The sequence below is a fragment of the Pipistrellus kuhlii genome, unplaced genomic scaffold (genome assembly GCF_014108245.1).
Source record: "Pipistrellus kuhlii isolate mPipKuh1 unplaced genomic scaffold, mPipKuh1.p scaffold_m20_p_13, whole genome shotgun sequence".
NCBI classification, from domain to species: domain Eukaryota; kingdom Metazoa; phylum Chordata; class Mammalia; order Chiroptera; family Vespertilionidae; genus Pipistrellus; species Pipistrellus kuhlii.
In genome coordinates, this window is record NW_023425438.1 from 18,131,737 (window position 1) to 18,149,843 (window position 18,107).

The 18,107-nt window shown below is 37.9% G+C and overlaps 1 protein-coding gene across 4 annotated transcripts in view; it reads right to left on the reverse strand.

Moving 5' to 3' along the window:
• The window catches only part of THADA (THADA armadillo repeat containing), a 283,517-nt gene that overhangs the window by 208,690 nt on the left and 56,720 nt on the right, over positions 1 to 18,107 (reverse strand). For all 4 annotated transcript variants that reach the window (XR_004987407.2, XM_045580694.1, XM_036435157.2 and 1 more), the window contains exons 23-25: positions 11,440 to 11,572; positions 9,657 to 9,770; positions 6,482 to 6,604 (exon numbers count right to left, since the gene is read on the reverse strand). Coding sequence is in view for 3 of the 4 variants with exons in the window: in XM_045580694.1 (XP_045436650.1) it covers positions 6,482 to 6,604; positions 9,657 to 9,770; positions 11,440 to 11,572 (370 nt within the window). In the remaining variant the exon portion in view is untranslated. The remainder of the gene's footprint in view (positions 1 to 6,481; positions 6,605 to 9,656; positions 9,771 to 11,439; positions 11,573 to 18,107) is intronic.

The window sequence follows — 18,107 nt, forward strand, 5'->3', positions numbered from 1 at the left end:
CTACCAATTGTTTTCATTATTTATTTTATTTGTATCACCATATAACACTTCTTTAAAGAAGCAATTCATTTTCCATAACTTGCTGTAATCATTTACCATAAGGTAATATTTAGCCGAAGCCAGTTTGGCTCAGTGGTAGAGGGTTTGTCTGCGGACTGAAGGGTCCCAGGTTTGATTCCGGGCAAGGGCATGTACATTGGTTGCGGGAACATCCCTGGTGGGGGGTGTGCAGGAGGCAGCTGATCGATAGAATATGTCCAGAATAGAATCTACATCACTAATATGGCCACGATAATATTTAACGCCCAAAATTTTGTTTACTAATGCCACAATGCCAGTAACTTAATAGTTATTTTAACTATAAAACTACCTGAGACAACTAGTTAATAAAAATAGGAGAAAAGAACTATCATTAATAAATACGAATTTCTTCAAAATGATAATAGAGCATTATCTATTTCCAAATCAATGTATCAAAATGCTTTGGTATATCATAAAAATATTCTGAGTGATTGGGCTTCTTCAATTACTTTGCCAAATCAGAGAAGACAGGTAGTGACTTTACTACCATGTGTGTATACCGGCAACACAGAGAATATTCAAAATCAGAAAACACGAACTTACTGTCAACACAGAACTTATATTCTAATAAGATAGGTGTCTCAACCATATGGCACGTTTCAAGAGCAATATAAGAAGAGAGGTAATCTAAAGTAACAATGTGAGATTTAGAAAATAGTTTATGAAACTCCCACGGTCAGGGTCACAGACTCAAGTGCTATGAGGAGCAGCAGAGGACTTGTTCGAGTGAAGTCACTATTCGGCTGCAGCTGAGTTATTGCCATGAGGAAATGTAAGCCCAGTGTTGCTCGGTTTTTTCTTTTTTAAGAGAAGCCAGAAACCCCAATTTTTATGTGAAATCATTATTTTGAAATGTTGGCAATAAATTAAAGGGGGGAGGGGGAGGAAACCATGGTGGAAGCCAAATAAAACACAGTTGCAGACTAGATCTGACCAATCAGACACTGGTTTGCAACCTCTGCTCTAGAAGCTCAAGAGTTACTCAATTCATGCCAGGTAACTCTAGAAGTGGACTACATCTATATTGCCGCAATTCATACCAAAATTACAATGAAACCCTAAAACTGAATGAATTCACTGTGTCCATTCAATAGTCAACAAAAGTCCCTACTATGTGTCCTGCCCAATATTCCCAAACAACAAACCAATCTGTCCTGCTAACTCTGTCAACATCACCTCTGTCCTAGCTGAGGTCTTGATTATCTCTTACCTAGAATACTGATTTAGTTTCTAAAGAATCATAGGTTTAAGATGAATTGGTCATCTGAGACCCCCGTCTCCTCTGAGGAATCACACCAACTCCATCTTGCCCTAAACCAAACTTGCTGCCAATGGCTGCCAGATGCAGGAGTGTGAAAACAGGAGTGCCTAGAGGCTGTGTTACAGTGTGAATGGGCACCTCCTCATTAGGCTGGAGGCAGGAGTCACACAATGCCATTTGGTAATATAACACGGATCAGCCTTCGGGTGCAATCACTATGTGATAGAATCACTTATACACATTCTACTTTCACAAGCCCATATACCAACTAAACGTGAATTAGGAAAAACATTCTCTTCCTGTAAGTTAATAAAGCCAAGGCATGTAGCCTAAAAGGCAGAGGATGCCTGGTTTCAGTGCCACACAGCCCTCAGCCTGGCATCCTTTGGTAACTTCACAACTACCACACAGGGCCTGGAGACGCTTGTGCCAACAGAGCACAAAGGACATGTGGCAGGGCTACCGGGAAGATCTGAAAGGCTTTTTCCTCTGAAACCCACTGCAAAATGTGAAGCAGAACTGGCCTGAGGGAAGCAAATGAAAGAGACACCAGAGAGAAATAAAAACCCAACGTGAGTCTTAGAAGGACCGTCAGGTGGCATACTCAGTGGAATGCGGGGCAAGCTGGAAAGAGGCGTTACCTGTCCTGCAATGAGGATGCAGGGAGAGAAGCTTCAGTGTTCGACAGTCACTGAACACAAAAAAGGGAATGCCCAGTAATGTCTGTTTCCAAACACGGCCCAGAAAATCTGTTTCCATATATGTGCACCTATAAGTTACTTTCTGTTTCCTACATTTTTAATTAAACTGGCTTCATCTCTAAAATACATGAAAATTATCGGTTGTCACCATCTTTACTAATATTTCCCTCTTCTGAGCCACCATCACCTCCTGGCAGAAATATTACAATAGCTTCCTGATTGGTCTTCCTCCTTCCCTCTTACCATCTTATAATGGAGTCTCTACTTTTAAGCATATCAATCAGATCCTATTACTCCCCTACAATGTGCAAACTGTTTCAACAATGTGGGAGTCACAGTTTCCAACTCCAGGTCTGTCCCAACTACACCCACAGGGGCTGTGGCTCAGCCAGTCATGTCCAGACACAGGTAAGATGCTGCATCAGAGGGAATGAAATCAGGCTTCTCTAGCAGCTGCCCAAGTTGGGTGAGTGCCCCAAGGGGTGAACTTTGACCAATAAAAAACAGATGAGACTGTTCCAAGAGATGGTAAGTTTCACATGGCCTGGCTAGAATATACTATATCACGTGACTATACAATCAGCTCAGTCTTCCTGCAAGGTTCAGGCCTGCTTGGTAATGTCTTTCCTCTTTCCTTGCCTCACTTCCCTTTTTCCTTCATTCTTGCTGCTTTGGGTTTGTACTATTCAATAAAACCTTAGCACCTAGGCTATATCCCCAGCTCTCTAAGGGATCAAAACCCTATAAGGTAGATAAGCTGCACCTTCTCTGTATTCCTATAACACCCAAAAGTTTCCCCTATAACAGCACAGGTTCTGGAGTCCGAAGGATAATAGTTGTGTGTCCTTTGACAAAGTTATTTCACCGCTGAGCCTTGTTTTCCTTATTTGTAAAATGGGAATTAAAATAATACAATCTACCTCACAGGGTTGTTCTGAGCATTAAGTGGGATAATCAATGTAAATGATGCCAGGCACATGGAAAACACCCAATAAGACAGCCTTTATTATGATTGTCTTATTTATCTCTCTTTTTCTAATGCTTAATATATCAATGCTGATATGTTTACAAAAATACATTTCCCCTGTATTTTAAAAATGCCTAATAGCCGAAACCGGTTTGGCTCAGTGGATAGAGCGTCGGCCTGCGGACTGAAAAGTCCCAGGTTCGATTCCGGTCAAGGGCATGTATCTTGGTTGTGGGCACATCCCCAGTAGGGGGTGTGCAAGAGGCAGCTGATCAATGTTTCTCTCTCAACGATGTTTCTAACTCTCTATCCCTCTCTCTTCCTCTCTGTAAAAAATCAATAAAATATATTTAAAATAAAAATGCCTAATAGGTGGTAAAGACCAAGAAATTTGTATGGTCTCAATACAAAAGACTGAGGAATCTGTAAAAACAAATTATGAATGTTTCATAGAAAATATTCCTATACTACAAAACTAAAATTAAGTTCATTTTACTTGTGCTTTTTCCTCTTTAACTTATCAGAAAAAAATAATTGTCATGAGTACAGGTGTACTCACCGCATAAAATATATTCCTGATAAAATGTGTACAAATAGCCAAGACAGGTTTGGCTCAGTGGATAGAGCGTCGGCCTGCGGACTCAAGGGTCCCAGGTTCGATTCCAGTCAAGGGCATGTACCTTGGTTGCGGGCACATCCCCAGGAAGGGGTGTGCAGGAGGCAGCTGATCGATGATTCTCTCTCACCGATATTTCTAACTCTCTATCCCTCTCTCTTCCTCTCTGTAAAAAATCAATAAAATATATATTTTTAAAAATGTGTACAAATAAGATTTCTGTAAATCAAACCATATTTCATAGGCGTTCAGAAAAAGAAAATCACACTTTAAATGACTTCAATAGAGAATGCTGTGGTAAATTGCTTTGTAAAATCACATGCATTATGTTGATTTACAGTTTTGATATATCTTAGGTTTTCATAAGGAAGAAAATATAACAGTCAATATATTAAACAAATATATTGGATATATTAAATAAGAATATGGGTCATTATAGTTATTTTCTCTAATAAAGCAAACTGAATTGAAACAAGAAGATTCTTTTATAACCAGTGTTAAAAAGGAAGATTTCCCCAAAAATAAATCTATATATAAGGACTGACATATATTTATGCAGTCTTGCATGTATACATATGTGCATATGAATACTACACACATGTGTATACTACACACATAGAAAAAACAGGAAGATAATGCATCAGAATGCTAATAATTACATCTGTATATAGTTAATAGGTGACTCGTGTTTTTTTTTATGCTGTCCTTTCTTTTCAAAGTTTCTGTAGTGCACATGTGTTACTTTTAAAAAGATCTCAGAAAAGACCTCTTAAATAAATAAAACAATCTGATACTTTCAGTTTTGCTAAAAAGTTGAAAAAGTCACCAGGTTTCACTCTCTAAAAAATCTTTCACAGAGAACATTTCTTTGTTCACCTTGAACTAATGACATTAAATAAACCATACTGATATTTCTGGCAATCGGTTTTATGATCTCTATTGTTCCTGATGGTCAAGCCACATTCCTACCTCTGTGACTCAACTGACAGCACAGAGGTATTGCTTCGTTTCCTGTAAATGTGTAAGGTAAACACGGTGTCCTCCAGCGTAGTTAGGCAATTCTGCTAGACAGAATTCAGACAGCTTCTTTATTACAGGAAGATGCACAATTTTCCAGGCAAGAGGTGGCAACCTTGAGGATTCCGTTTCATACTGGGTGTCTGTGCCTTGCCTATACTGCAATACACTGACTCTCAACTAGAGGCATATCATAAAGTTATAAAATGTTTGTGTAGCTAATTGGAAAGCTTGCCTTCCTAGAAAATTCTTCATTCTGCAGGTAATGTATTAAGGTCTAGTTTTTTTATTTCTCCTCTCCCCTTGCCAGTCTTATTTTAAAGCCAGATGTCAAACACTTACAAGCGATAGATTTATCTCCTTTATTTTAGAAAGCATAATGATACAGGATAATAAAATCATAGTGCTTCTCCCAAGAATCATGGAAAAAAACATGTAAAAGGTTATATCCTTAAATCCAACAACTAAACTGGTCATTGTCAACTATCTTTAAAGTTCTGAATCAGAGTTTCTGGAGTGCAAAAAAAAAAAAGTATCTCAGTATTTCTCACTCATTTTCATGCTGTGTTTGTTTTTTACCTTTTGATAGAGAATATTTATAGGAATCACTCACCACACTGATACCCAGAGCCCACAGCATCCAAAAGAGAGACATTAAGATACTGAGCCATTTTGCTTGTAGCTCAACATCACTAAACATCAGGGAAATGGAAATCAAAACCAGAATGAGCTTCCACTTCACACCCATTTAGAAAGATTGCTATTTAATAAAAATTAAAAAACACCAAAAAATAACAAGAGTTGGCAAGAATGTAAAGAAATTGGAACTTCTGTATATTGCTGATGGGAGTAGAAAAATGGTGCTGCCACTATGTAATATAGTTAAACATTCCTTAAAAAGTTAAACATAAAATTACCATATGATTTACACATAAAACTGAAAACAGGGACTCCAACAGATATTTGTATACCAATGTTCACTGAAACATTATTCACAAAAGCCAAAAAAGAAACAATCTAAATGCCCACCAACAAATGAATGAATAAACAAAATATCATATATACATACAATGGAATATTGTTCAGCCTTAAAAGGAATGAAATTATGCTACATGTGACAATATGGCTTAACATTAAAAGCACTATGCTAACTGAATAATCCAAATATAAAAAGACAAATATTGTATGATTCCATTTATATAAGGTACCTACAATAGGCAAATTCATAGAGACAGAATGTAGAGCACAGGTTTCCAGGTCTAGGGGAAGGGAGAGATGGGGAGTTACTATTTAATGGTTATAGAGCTTTGGTTTGGGATGATGAAGAAGTTCTCATCATGGATAGTGGTGATGACTGCACAACCTTGTGTATTAGTTATTGTCCCTGAATTGCATACTTAAAAATGGTTGAAATGGTATATTTTTTAAAAAGGGATAGTTGATAATTTAAGCAAAAATAATAACAATGTAGCATGGGTTTATAACATACATAAAAGCAAAATTTACAACATCACAAAGAGTGAGAGGAGAAACACGGAAGTACGTGTGCTAGGTTCTTACACGTTAAGTAAAGTGGTATAATGTCACTTGAGGATACAATGTGATGTTCAAGATATAGACTATAAACCTTAAAGCAATCACTAAAATAAGAAAACAAGGAACTAGAATGCGATAATAAAATACCAAGAGTGAAAATGTAGCCCAATCCAAGGATTTATCCTTTAAAGAAACTCTGATAAAATGTAGTACATATTTTTATCATTCAGTGAATGGTTAGCTTATTAAAACCTGCTCAGAGTATAATTAAGTCAATGAAAATAAATGGCAAAAGTACTTACTGCCCAGACTGGTGATGTAAAGCCCAGAATTGCAGCCTTAGCTCCATCAGCAACATAAGGAATAATACTTTCTCCCAGACGTGTATCTCTGAACAAGGCTCTAAGAATATTTAAAGCATGAACCTAGAATTAAAAAGTTAAAAATTAGTTGTGGGTTAAAGACTGGTAATTCTAAATACAGGATGTCTCACCCCGCACCAAAAAAAAAAAAATGTATACACACTTTGAATAATTATTAGGTTCAATGGGTTAGATCTAAAAAGAAAGAAATATCAATTGAGTTATCAGCTTTAAAAGTGTGTACATACCTAATCACAGCTTCAAAACAAAACAAAAAATTATGAAATTTAAGAAACAATCTACTAACAAAATAGCAGATTTTAATAAAACATACCTAATAATTGATAAATCAATTTTTTCAAAGTTAGTAAATTTGAACAATGTAATAAAAAAAAAGCTTGATCCAACAGATATATGTAGAATCCTATACCTAACAGAAACAACATATTTTTTCATGAAACATTCATTTTTTAAAATTACATCAAACTTAACCACTAATACAGTCTCGACAAATCCCAGATAGTTATCTTATAGATTATGCTCTGATCACAGTGGAATAAAGTTGCAAATTTATTTTCTTAAAATATTTTTAATACTGACATTTTAAAACACTGGTCAAAGAAAAAAAATTTAATACTTAGAACTGGGCAATAAATGACAATGCTACTACACATCAACAGGTGGGATGCACATTAAGTGGAACTTAAAAAAATTAATAATGCTTATATTAAAAAAACCTGAAAATGAATATGCTAAGTGTCATGTACTGCATAATGCCACCCTCCCAAGACTAGGAGTCATAGCAGATCTCCTTAATACATTGAAACAAACCCAAACAGGCAGACAAAATGGGGAGATAAACAAGCTGCAATAGAAAGAACAAGAGAATTCTCCAGAAGAGCTAAATCAATGGAAATAAGCAATTTATCTGATATAGAGTTCAGAGTAATGATGATAAGTATGCTCACCAGCATGAAAAAATATATAGAAAACTATGAAAACAACCACTTACAAATAAAAAATGACATAGCAGAAATAAAGAATACACTTGTCCTGGCCAGTGCTACCAAGTGGTTAGAGCATCGGCCCACACACCAAAGGGTCTCAGGTTCTATTCCTGGTCAAGGGCACATACTTGGGCTGCAGGTTCCATCCCCAGCCCTGATCAAAGTGTATGTAGGAAGCAATGGGTCTATGTGTCTAGCACCACATGTTGATATCTCTATCTCTCTCTCTCTCTCTCTCTCCACCTTCTTTCCCACCCTCCCCCCTTCCTTCCACTTTCTCTAAAAATCAATGGAAAAAATATCCTCAGATGAGAATTAACAACAAAAACAGAAATACACTAGGCCCTAGCTGGTTTGGTTCAGTGGATAATTTTGACCCATGGACACAAGGGTCCCAGATTCAATTCCAGTCAAGGGCACATACCTTGGTTGCAGGCTAACCCCCAGCCCCAGGTAAGGGTGCATGTGGAAGGCAACTAAGCAATGTGTCTCTCTCATATCAGTGTTTCTACCTATGTGTCTTCCTTCCTCTCTGTCTAAAAACCAATGGAAAAATATCCTCGGTTGAGAATTAACAACAACAAAAAAATGCACCAGTAGGAATAAACAGCAGATTAGAGGAAGCCAAGGATCGAATCAGCAAATTAAGACTCAATCAGAGAACCAAAAGAAAAACAATTAAAAAACAGGAGGACAATTTAAGGGAACTGTGGGACAACATGAAACATAATATGTACATCATAGGAGTACCAGAAGGGGAAGCAAGTGAGCAAGGACCTGTTTGGAGAAATAATGGCAGAATCCTTCCCTAATCTGGTGAAGGAAAAAGTCAGCCACATTCAGGAAGCTCAGAGTCCCAAGCAAGAAGAACCCAAAAAGGCTCACACCTAGACACATCATAATTAAAATGACAAAAATTATAGACAACAAGAATCTTAAAGGCAGCAAGAGAAAACTATTTGTTAGCTAAACTCTACAGGCCAGAAGGGAATGGCATGAAGTATTCAAAGTAATGAAAAGCAAGGATCTGAAACCAAGACTACTCTATCCAGCAAAGCTATCATTCAAAATAGATGATGAAATAAGAATTTCCCAGACAAGAAAAGGCCAAAGGAGTTTATTACTACCAAGCCAGCATTGCAAAAAATGTTAAAGGGACAGCTGTACTAATAAGAAATAGAGGAGAAACAGGCATAAAGAAAAAAAACGGCCTACTTGGTGTGGCTCAGTGGTTGCGTGTTCATTATGAACCAGGAGGTCATGATTTGATTCCTGGTCATAGGCCTGGGTTGCAGGCTCAATCCTTAAGGGGTGTGCTGGGGAGGAGGGGGGGGGGGCAGCTGATCAATGATTCTCTCTCATCATTTATGTCTCTATCTCTCTCTCCCTGAAATCAATAAAAATAAATGTATTTTAAAAAATAAAATGGCAATAAAAAATTAACCCTAAATGTAAATGGATTAAACACTCCAATCAAAAGACATAAGGTAGCTGAATGAATAAGAAAACATGACCTACCTCAGAACAAAAAACTCATAAAGGATAAAAGTGAAGCATTTACTGAGAAAGCCTAGAAAAGAAGAATCTGGCAGGCATTTACCATGGTGGAGTGGGGTAGAGTGGAGCTGTAAGGAGTACTTAACCCAACTTCATACACACACACACTTGACCCACCTTTAACATAAATAAAGGGTATAAGCATTAGCTGAAATTAAAATCTGAATATACCAAAAGTCAGACACTACATTTTAGGGAAAGATCCAACTGCTCAGTTACAAAATGTAGCTCAAGCAACATCGAGATGCAATAGTATTACAAAACATCCAAGATGGATGTTTTCAGAAGAGTTTAAAAGTAGTTCATTTATATATATATATATATATATATATATATATATATATATATATATATATATATATCAAAATAAACCAATAGTTTATTTTGTGGACAGAATAACCAACATAAAACAAAAAATCAAAATAAGCTTCAAATGTCTGTCCTATCTTCAAGAGTTCTACATCTTTAGTGGATAGGTTTTTTCTTTTTAAGTATAGCAAAGATTTAAAACCACTGCCTTCCTAGCAGGGTTTGTGTACTTCTATTATTACCTGGGGGACTGTACTCTGTGAGTCATCAGTAGGCCTAGCCAAAGAGATTAACTCTTTCATTGTTGTTCTCAACAAATCCATTTTGCCTTTCTTAGGTTCAGATGCCAACAGTGCCTATGGAAAAATAAGGCAAAAATTAACAAGGCTCTTATTTTGCTACTTTCCAGAATCAATCCCAAAATGCAAAATTCCCTCTATAAGAACACGTGATATCAAGCAAATTCATTAAGCCATGTGTCCTTGAGCAAGTAGTTTAATTGGGTAAAGGTAATATCATAGGAAACTTCTAGTTTGCTTGTGAATTAATATAATTCTAAGAAGTTGAGAATGGCTCTTGTTGACAACTCTTTTAGGACCATAGTTAGGTGGCAGGTCTCAGATAAAATAAGCAAGTCAGTTTAGTAACAAATTTCCCCAACAAGAACATACTCTTTATTCAAAAACAAAAACAAAAAGCCTGGCCGGTATGGCTCAGTGGTAGAGCATTGACCAATGCACCAGGAGGTCATGGTTCACACAAGAGCCGATGGTCTTAGGCTCTACAGCAATGGTTCTTAACCTGTGGGTCACAACCCACAGGTTGAGAACTGGTAGCAGAGTCACCTAAGACTATCGGGAAACACAGATATTTACATTACAATTCATAACAGTAGCAAAATTATAGTTATGAAGTAGCAACGAAAATAATTTTATGTTTAGGGGTCACCACAACATGAGGAACTGTATTAAAGGGTCATGGCATTAGAAAGGTTGAGAATCACTGCATTATATGGTTTCATTTATATGAAATGTCCAGAATGGGCAAACATACAGAGACAGAAAATAAATTAGTGGTTGTGGAGGCCTCAACTAAACAGTCGTATTTCACAGGCATGTAGCTATGGCTCCCAGGAATGAAAAGTTTCAAGCTACTCAGTTTCTCCTGATTTAATACTGTGAGGACCTTGGTTTTTATTCTTTGGATTCATGAAGGTGATAGTCTCTTAATTTCAGCATTATGGAAACAAAGGATTTTCCTTTCCAATAGCAATACCTGGATATGCTATAATGGAGCAATCTTGAAGGTGTAATATTAAGTGAAAAAAGCAAGGGGCAAAACCATGTATATAATATGCTTTCGTTTGTGTTAAAAAAAACAAAGACACCCATTCTCATATAGAGAGGTGCTCAGGAGTCAGACTGCCTGGGCTCCAGTCTTAGTTCTGCTCCTACCTCTATGGCCTTAGCAAGTCACTTAACTTTATAAGCTCCAGTTTCTTCATTTATAATACACAGACAATAACAGGACCTATTTCATAAGGCTTGAGGAAGGATTAAATGAGATAATATGTGTGAAAAAAGTACTTACAAATGTTAGCGACTATTAAGATTGTTTTACTCATGGACATTTTATGAAAGAGTTTAAAAGAAACTGGTTGCCTTTAGAGTCTTAAGGGTCTTGAAATGAGAGAAAGACTATGTTTTTATAATTCAACAAAAGGTAACGTGCACTTCCTGGAAGTGAGCAATGAATGTGCCACAGTGATGTCAGTCTACTTAATGAACAGGCAGAAATGTATACCACCCTCTGTTCACTTCAAGGCTGACCTCTTCACGGGTTTGTTCCAAGAACAGATCTGTCCAGGAACATACTGTCCACACATTAAAACAAAGCTACAAATGCTATAGTACTAAAAAGACAGAAACGTCTCTTATGCAATGCTCCCTAAAATGTCAAGTGAGTCAGAATACGTTATTATCAAAAGACAAATAAACAAACAGCTATGGGCCTGCAGATACGTACCTGTATGTAGAAAGGAATTCCAGCACTGCGCCTTGTAGCACAGAGTTTAGATGAAGGATCACTGCATTTAATTTCCTCTAAAACATTCCATAACCACTGTTCTGGTAGCTTTTGCAGACTCACATTAGGGCATCTAAAAGGCATAAATAAGTGAACATTTGGAATTTTCATGTACCAAAAATTAGAAGTACAAACTATCCTATATAATAAAAGCCCAGAGACCATAAAAGCAGAAAGACCAGAACAACCACTTGACCAGTCACTATGAGGTGCACTGACCACACTCAGTCCCTTTCCCCAGCCAGCAGGCTCCAATGGCCGATGGCAAACAGGGACTCAGTGTGGGTGGTGGGGGTGCAGGCGGTGCCAGGCCAAAGCCCCCGCCCCACCGGTTACCCCACACACAGACAGCAATCAGCATCAGGGGTGGGGCCAGCAAGGGGGCGGGGACAGCTGAGCTCTCGGTCCCTCCCCCAGCCATAAGGCTCCCATTGCTGGAAGGGAACCCGAGTGGATGGAGGTGGGGGGCGGGGCTGACTGCCAGCAGCCTGGGAAGATGGCCCTGATGAAAGGCTTGGCCCAGGGACTGAACTATGCATGATTTAGTGCGCTGGGCCACTAGTTAATACATATTTTCACTGTTATTTCTCCTTACATTTGAAGGGAGAAAAACTAAAAAATGTCTCCCTTTCTATTTTTCTATTTATTATGGGTTTTAGGATTTGAAGCTATTGAAGATCCTATTCTTCATAAAAAGCATGTGTCTTATCTGAAAATAAGCTTTCACACTGAGGCTTGTACCAACACTCAAAATGTTCTAAAGATGGTTAAACAAGCCCTCACAGATGTTCTACAGTTCTGCAAAATTCCAGTACCATAATTCTATACATGATGGTAATTTATTTTCCATAGTTATAGAGATTATACATATTCAAAGAAAATACATTTAAAGAACATTTTAAGTATTTTAGGGTTAATTTACTCCACAATGGCTGAGCAGGGAAAAGAAAAAGAAAAAAGGGAATTAAAGCAAAAGTCATCTTTTTGTGACCTACCCATTCACACACAAAAAAAGTTGGAGACACAGAGGTGAGTAGAAACTACTTGATCTACGAGTGGGTTTCATATACTTGTATTTTCTTCCCTACCACAGGACCACTGGCAATGTAAGACTGGCTTATAGATAATGCTTTAGTCGAGGGTCAAGAATCCTGTAGGAGGAATTCACCATGTAAGGGGGAAAAACAACAGCAGAAGATGGGGATCTTTTCCTATTTTCTTATCAAGTGCACTAAAATATCAGTACAACAAATTGGGGAGTTCAGTCATACTCCCCAACACTGGCACATATAGGTTCTACCAAAACCAACCAATTGGAGAAGTCGGGCCTCGGATCAGCGTAAGCCATTTCACCATGAGACATCCTTCCTTCCCTGAACTTACAATGGCTCTTGACTGTTAACAAATCTTGGTCTAACTCATTTTCCATCTTGATCAAATCTTCCAGCTTGAAAGGTTGCCTATGACCTGGCCCACACCCTTCTAGTTGAAGCTAACCTTAAAAGTTTTTCCAGATTTCTACACAGATCTTTTGTTCTAGTGAAGTTGTTCACTTTACTGGTCCCCATCTCCCTTCTCTATATTCCCAACTCAGCATTTGCTTATAGTCTCCACACTTATCTCTATCATCCAAATTGCAGAAACTTCCTCCAAATATTGCATTTCACAAGAAACTTTTCTTTCTTGAAGCTTCAATGTACTTAGAGCAACTACTAGGCACAAAGTGTACAAGGGGTCAGTACAGTGCCAGAGAAGGGGCGGAATTTGTGCTGGACTTTGAAGGATGTGTGGTCAGAATGGTAGGAGGGCCACATACGTGGGGTTAAGGAAGAAGGAGATGAGATGACCGAGAAAATAGTTTATGTAAAGGCATAGAGGCAATTCCCTCATTTGGATTCTGGGTTATTATAACTATAAACAGTTAACTACCCCTATTCATTCCCTTGAGTGTAGCATACCAAGACTAAATGCTCCTTGTTAAATCGGGGAATTTGAAAACAAAGGCCAGAAGAATGTTCACCAAGGTCAAAACTGGCAAAGTGCCCTCCACGGAGCACTCTCTGCCCACTGCCAACAATCCAAGAACCTCAGGAACTCTGGGAAATGCTCAAGGCGCCAACTTCTACCATCCAGTCCAGACTTTCTTGTTCTGCTTTGTAATTCCCCTGGATTGTATCAGCTTTTCTGCAGAATACCTCAGTTGACTGGTTTCCAATTTAGACTCTGTGTTGGACCTTACTCCTATGATTCCCTTGATTCTTAGTTCTGCATCTCTCCCAGGCCAGTCCTGGCCCCCCAGCCATATACAAGAACTGGCCCAATAATAGATATTCCTTAAAATAACTTTAGAATATTCAAGAAATAAATGAAGAAATAAATTCTACTTTAAAAGAGCAAGAAATTATCAGGAACACACAATACTGAAGAACAAGCCCATAATAAAGATTCTGGAAATACTGGAAATTAAAATGTACTTTTGAAAAAATAACAGATAAGATGAATTCTAAAGAAAAACTTAAAAGATAGTTTTCCGGGAAATGCACCCAAAATAGTACACAGAAAGAAAAAAGTACAAAATATATATGTGTGTGTATGTATGTGTGTACTCCAACTCCCTTAGACAACTGGGGACCTTAACTGCTGTTAATAAACTGTTTTCTTACATTAACTAAATGACTCAACACTGGTCTACAGAAATTAGCTCACCTGCAAACAAAAAGCATCTAATATATATTAAACATGAAGTATATTTAAAGTATATTTTTGCTTCAAAATATGAAGCAAAATTCCCAGAAAATCATTGAGACTCAATTGCCAGAAAACTAGTTATGTATAACCTCAATCTGCCAATATCTTCATTTCCTAAATAACAGTTAATTTACTAAGCTGTTATCATTAAAGACTTTTAGCACAAGAAGGAAGAAAATCTTTTCCGTTTCCCATAAACACCTTCATTTTATCAGGTTTAAGAGCAACTCCAGTCGCCGAAACCGGTTTGGCTCAGTGGATAGAGCATCGGCCTGTGGACTGGAAGGTCCCAGGTTCAATTCCGGTCAAGGGCCTGTACCTTGGTTGCGGGAACATCCCCGGTAGGGGTTGTGCACGAGGCAGCTGATTGATGTTTCTCTCTCATCCATGTTTCTAACTCTCTATCACTCTCTCTTCCTCTCTGTAAAAAAAATAAATAAACTATATATATATATATATATATATATATATATATATATATATATATATATTTTTTTTTTTTTTTTTAAAGAGCAACCCCAAATGAAAATTCATTATAATAAATAAGTTATTTGACCCTAACCAGTTTGGCTCAGTGGATAGAGCATCGGCCTGTGGACTGAGGGGGTCACAGGTTTGATTCCAGTCAAGGGCATGTACCTTGGTTGCAGGCACATCTCTAGTAGGGGGTATGCACGAGGCAGCTGATTGATGTTTCTCTCTCATCCATGTTTCTAACTCTCTCTCCTCCTCTCTGTAAAAAATCAATAAAATATATTTTAAGAATAAGTTATTTGGTCAAGAAAAATAAATATCAATAAAAACAAAGCTTTTTATCTCCTGATTGATTGTTAATAAACTTTTACCTTACCAAGGTCCCTTATTTCTCTTGCTTGTTTTTCACATGTTAATCATCAAAATATTTACAAATAATGCAAGAGAGAGAGTGATTGTTTTGGGACAAAACCAGAATATGTCCCAAATCTATATATATAAAAGCTAAGCGACTGAACAAGCAGAACGACCAGGATGACCGGTCACTATGACATGCACTGTGCCAGCCAACTGGTCCGATCTGGGGCAGGGCCAGCAGCCAACTTCCCGCATCCTCTCCCCCCAGCTAACCATGTCCCAGTCAGCTCTGATCAGAGTGGGCAGGCTGGACCCCACCTGTGCATGAATTCGTGCACTGGGCCTCTAGTCTTGATATAAAGTAAATGATGTGTTTACTCAAGCTGAAGATCATCAGTCATCACCATCAGTATCTGAATGAACACAGCTATCAACAATACTTTAAAAAATAATAAATTCTCAGCCTGGTAATTCAGAATAACACACTTAGAGTCCTAACACACTGCGTATCACATATCGGAGTAAATGACACACAGGTAATCAAGGGGTTATAGAATCGGTCTGATATACAATACATAGATATAAGAGTTTTATTCCTTCATATAGATCACATGTGTCAAACACAAGGCCCGCGGGCCAAATCCGTCCCGCCAGGCCTTGCAATGTGGCCCGCACTGCGCTGTCATCACTGCACTCTGCTGCGTTTCCATCACAATGACAGTTTATGACTGTTCAGTAAACCATTCGGCCCGCGATTTAGGCTGGATTTTAGATTTTGGCCCCTTCTCTGATTGAGTTTGACACCCCTAATATAGATGAAAATAGAGGACACTGAAAAAAAGTCATGTGACTGCGGACAAATCACTTGATTTCTCAGTGCCTAATAATGAAAATAAAAACTATTATTAAAACACTATGAAATTCAATGAGCTATTATTACCTGGGTTACTGTAACAAGTAGAGAAAACAATGAGCCTAAATTCTTACAGTACCCAAAGCTCCTCATGAGAATGTCCCCAAAATACCTCAGCATGGTCCCACACAAGCCTTAGCCCTTGTTCAGGTCTTCCTTCATATGATTCTCTTAGGTCTACAGTTAAAGTTTCAAATATAGATTTTAAAAATTGTGTCGAGGGTCACAGCAACCCTCACCTACCACATCATTCTCTCAGTGGCCAAACAGGGTGTTTCTAACACTGCCTCTGGCACACAATAGAAGTTGAAGAAATATATGGATGTGTTATTAAATAAGGGCCAGCTAGTGTTGGTGCCAGCTGCTGTGCATTCGCTGTGCCTTCAGTTAGGCAAATGATTGCAAAACCAAGTAAAAAAGGAAGGCTAGAACTTGACGGCTTTGCAATGGTAAAATCACTGTGCTTATAAAAGCACAATAACCTAACCTAGAGTTGTGACTAGTCAATGAAGTTCTGTTTACATTCCAGCAAGGAAATCTTACTTTATAAGGAAGTGATTTCAAAACTCCAGAGTTGCTGGTGTTTATGATAAATGAAGGAATTCAGAGGTAAAAATGGAAGCAGACAAGGTTCTCCAGAACAATGCAAAAAACTCTCGTTGTTGGTTTTGGTTCCTCATCACACAACCAAGGGGTCGGCAAGGAAAAGGGAAAAGTTCCTGAGTCAGGCAGGACTTGGTTCTTCGTGCCAACTCGATGCAGTCACCAAGCACAGCCGTGGGGAATTCCAACCCTGCTTTTGTGAGAGCCTATCCACTGAAAGAGCAGACATCCTCTTTGTCTGAAGGCTCCTTTGTTTTATTTCACTCCCATGTCAAATTAATACAAAATAAGCAGTGTCTTCAGTCTCTGAGTACATCATAAAAACTGTAACTTTCTTACAAGGGATTCAAGGTTCTTCATAAACAACTCTCACTAAATGTTATTAATCCACAAAATGCTCCTAAGAGATTAGTTTGCCAGTAGTAAGGGAAGTTTACTAAAAAAAATGTATCCAACTTCCCTCAATCTTTTTTCATACCTCAAATCCCCAGATTCCCCAAATCAAAAAACTAGAAAGCAGCATTGTATAATGAATGAGCAGAAGGCTGAGCTGAAAGTAGCCTTGGAAAGCTGAACTCTTTAGTTTATCGGAGGATACATACAGGCCAGAGGGGATAAATGGCTCTCCTAGCGTCAAAAAAGTTGGTAGATGGAACTCAGGTCTAATTTATATCTCAATATTCTTTTCTCTACACTCCAAGGGAGATATGGTTAAGAGGGTGGTAAGAGGAATCAGACCACTCTGGTTTTCTTGTTTGCATATATGCATAGCCCATGGACACAGACAATAGTGTGCTGCAGGTCTGGGAGGGGGGTTGGAGAGGTGGAGGGAGTCAATTGGTGGGGGGGAATAGCAAAGGGGACATCTGTAATACTTTAAACAATAAAGATAAATTTTTAAAAATAAACTTAAATTTATTTTACTTTTTTCAAAAAAGAAGTAGTAGAGATTTAAAGTAACAGGGGGTTGGGGCGCTGATGGAAAAAAGGCAGAGAATTTTATTGAAGGTTGTTTTGTCTCCTCTTTGCCAAGTGCTATGACCTGAGTCCCTAGTAAAAGCAACAGGAATGAACAGGCCAGGCCAGGCCAGGCCAGGCTGGAGTTTAGGCCTTTGTACTGTCTTGAGCAGATCACTAGAGCAAATTATTATTCCATAAACAGATTAGTCCAATTTCTATCCACAAAGCTATCTCACTCATAGTGGATAAGTATTCCTAAGATAAGCATAAAACCACAGACCGAAATCAAATTACATATTCTGTATACCCAACTAATGGGTAATTAGACTATTTTGTGCCAATAAATCAGGTTCCCTGACTACAAAGTGGTTTTTGAATGGCTCCATCCATTCACCTAAGTATGGTAACATAGAGCTATTTTTTATTGAGTTCTGATTAGTTATATTACTATTGGTAATTGAAAAATGTTACCATCACTTCTTAAAACTTACTTGGTATATTATTTTTCCTAAATTAGAGATTTTTCCGATCTCCAATTATTTCATAATCTCAA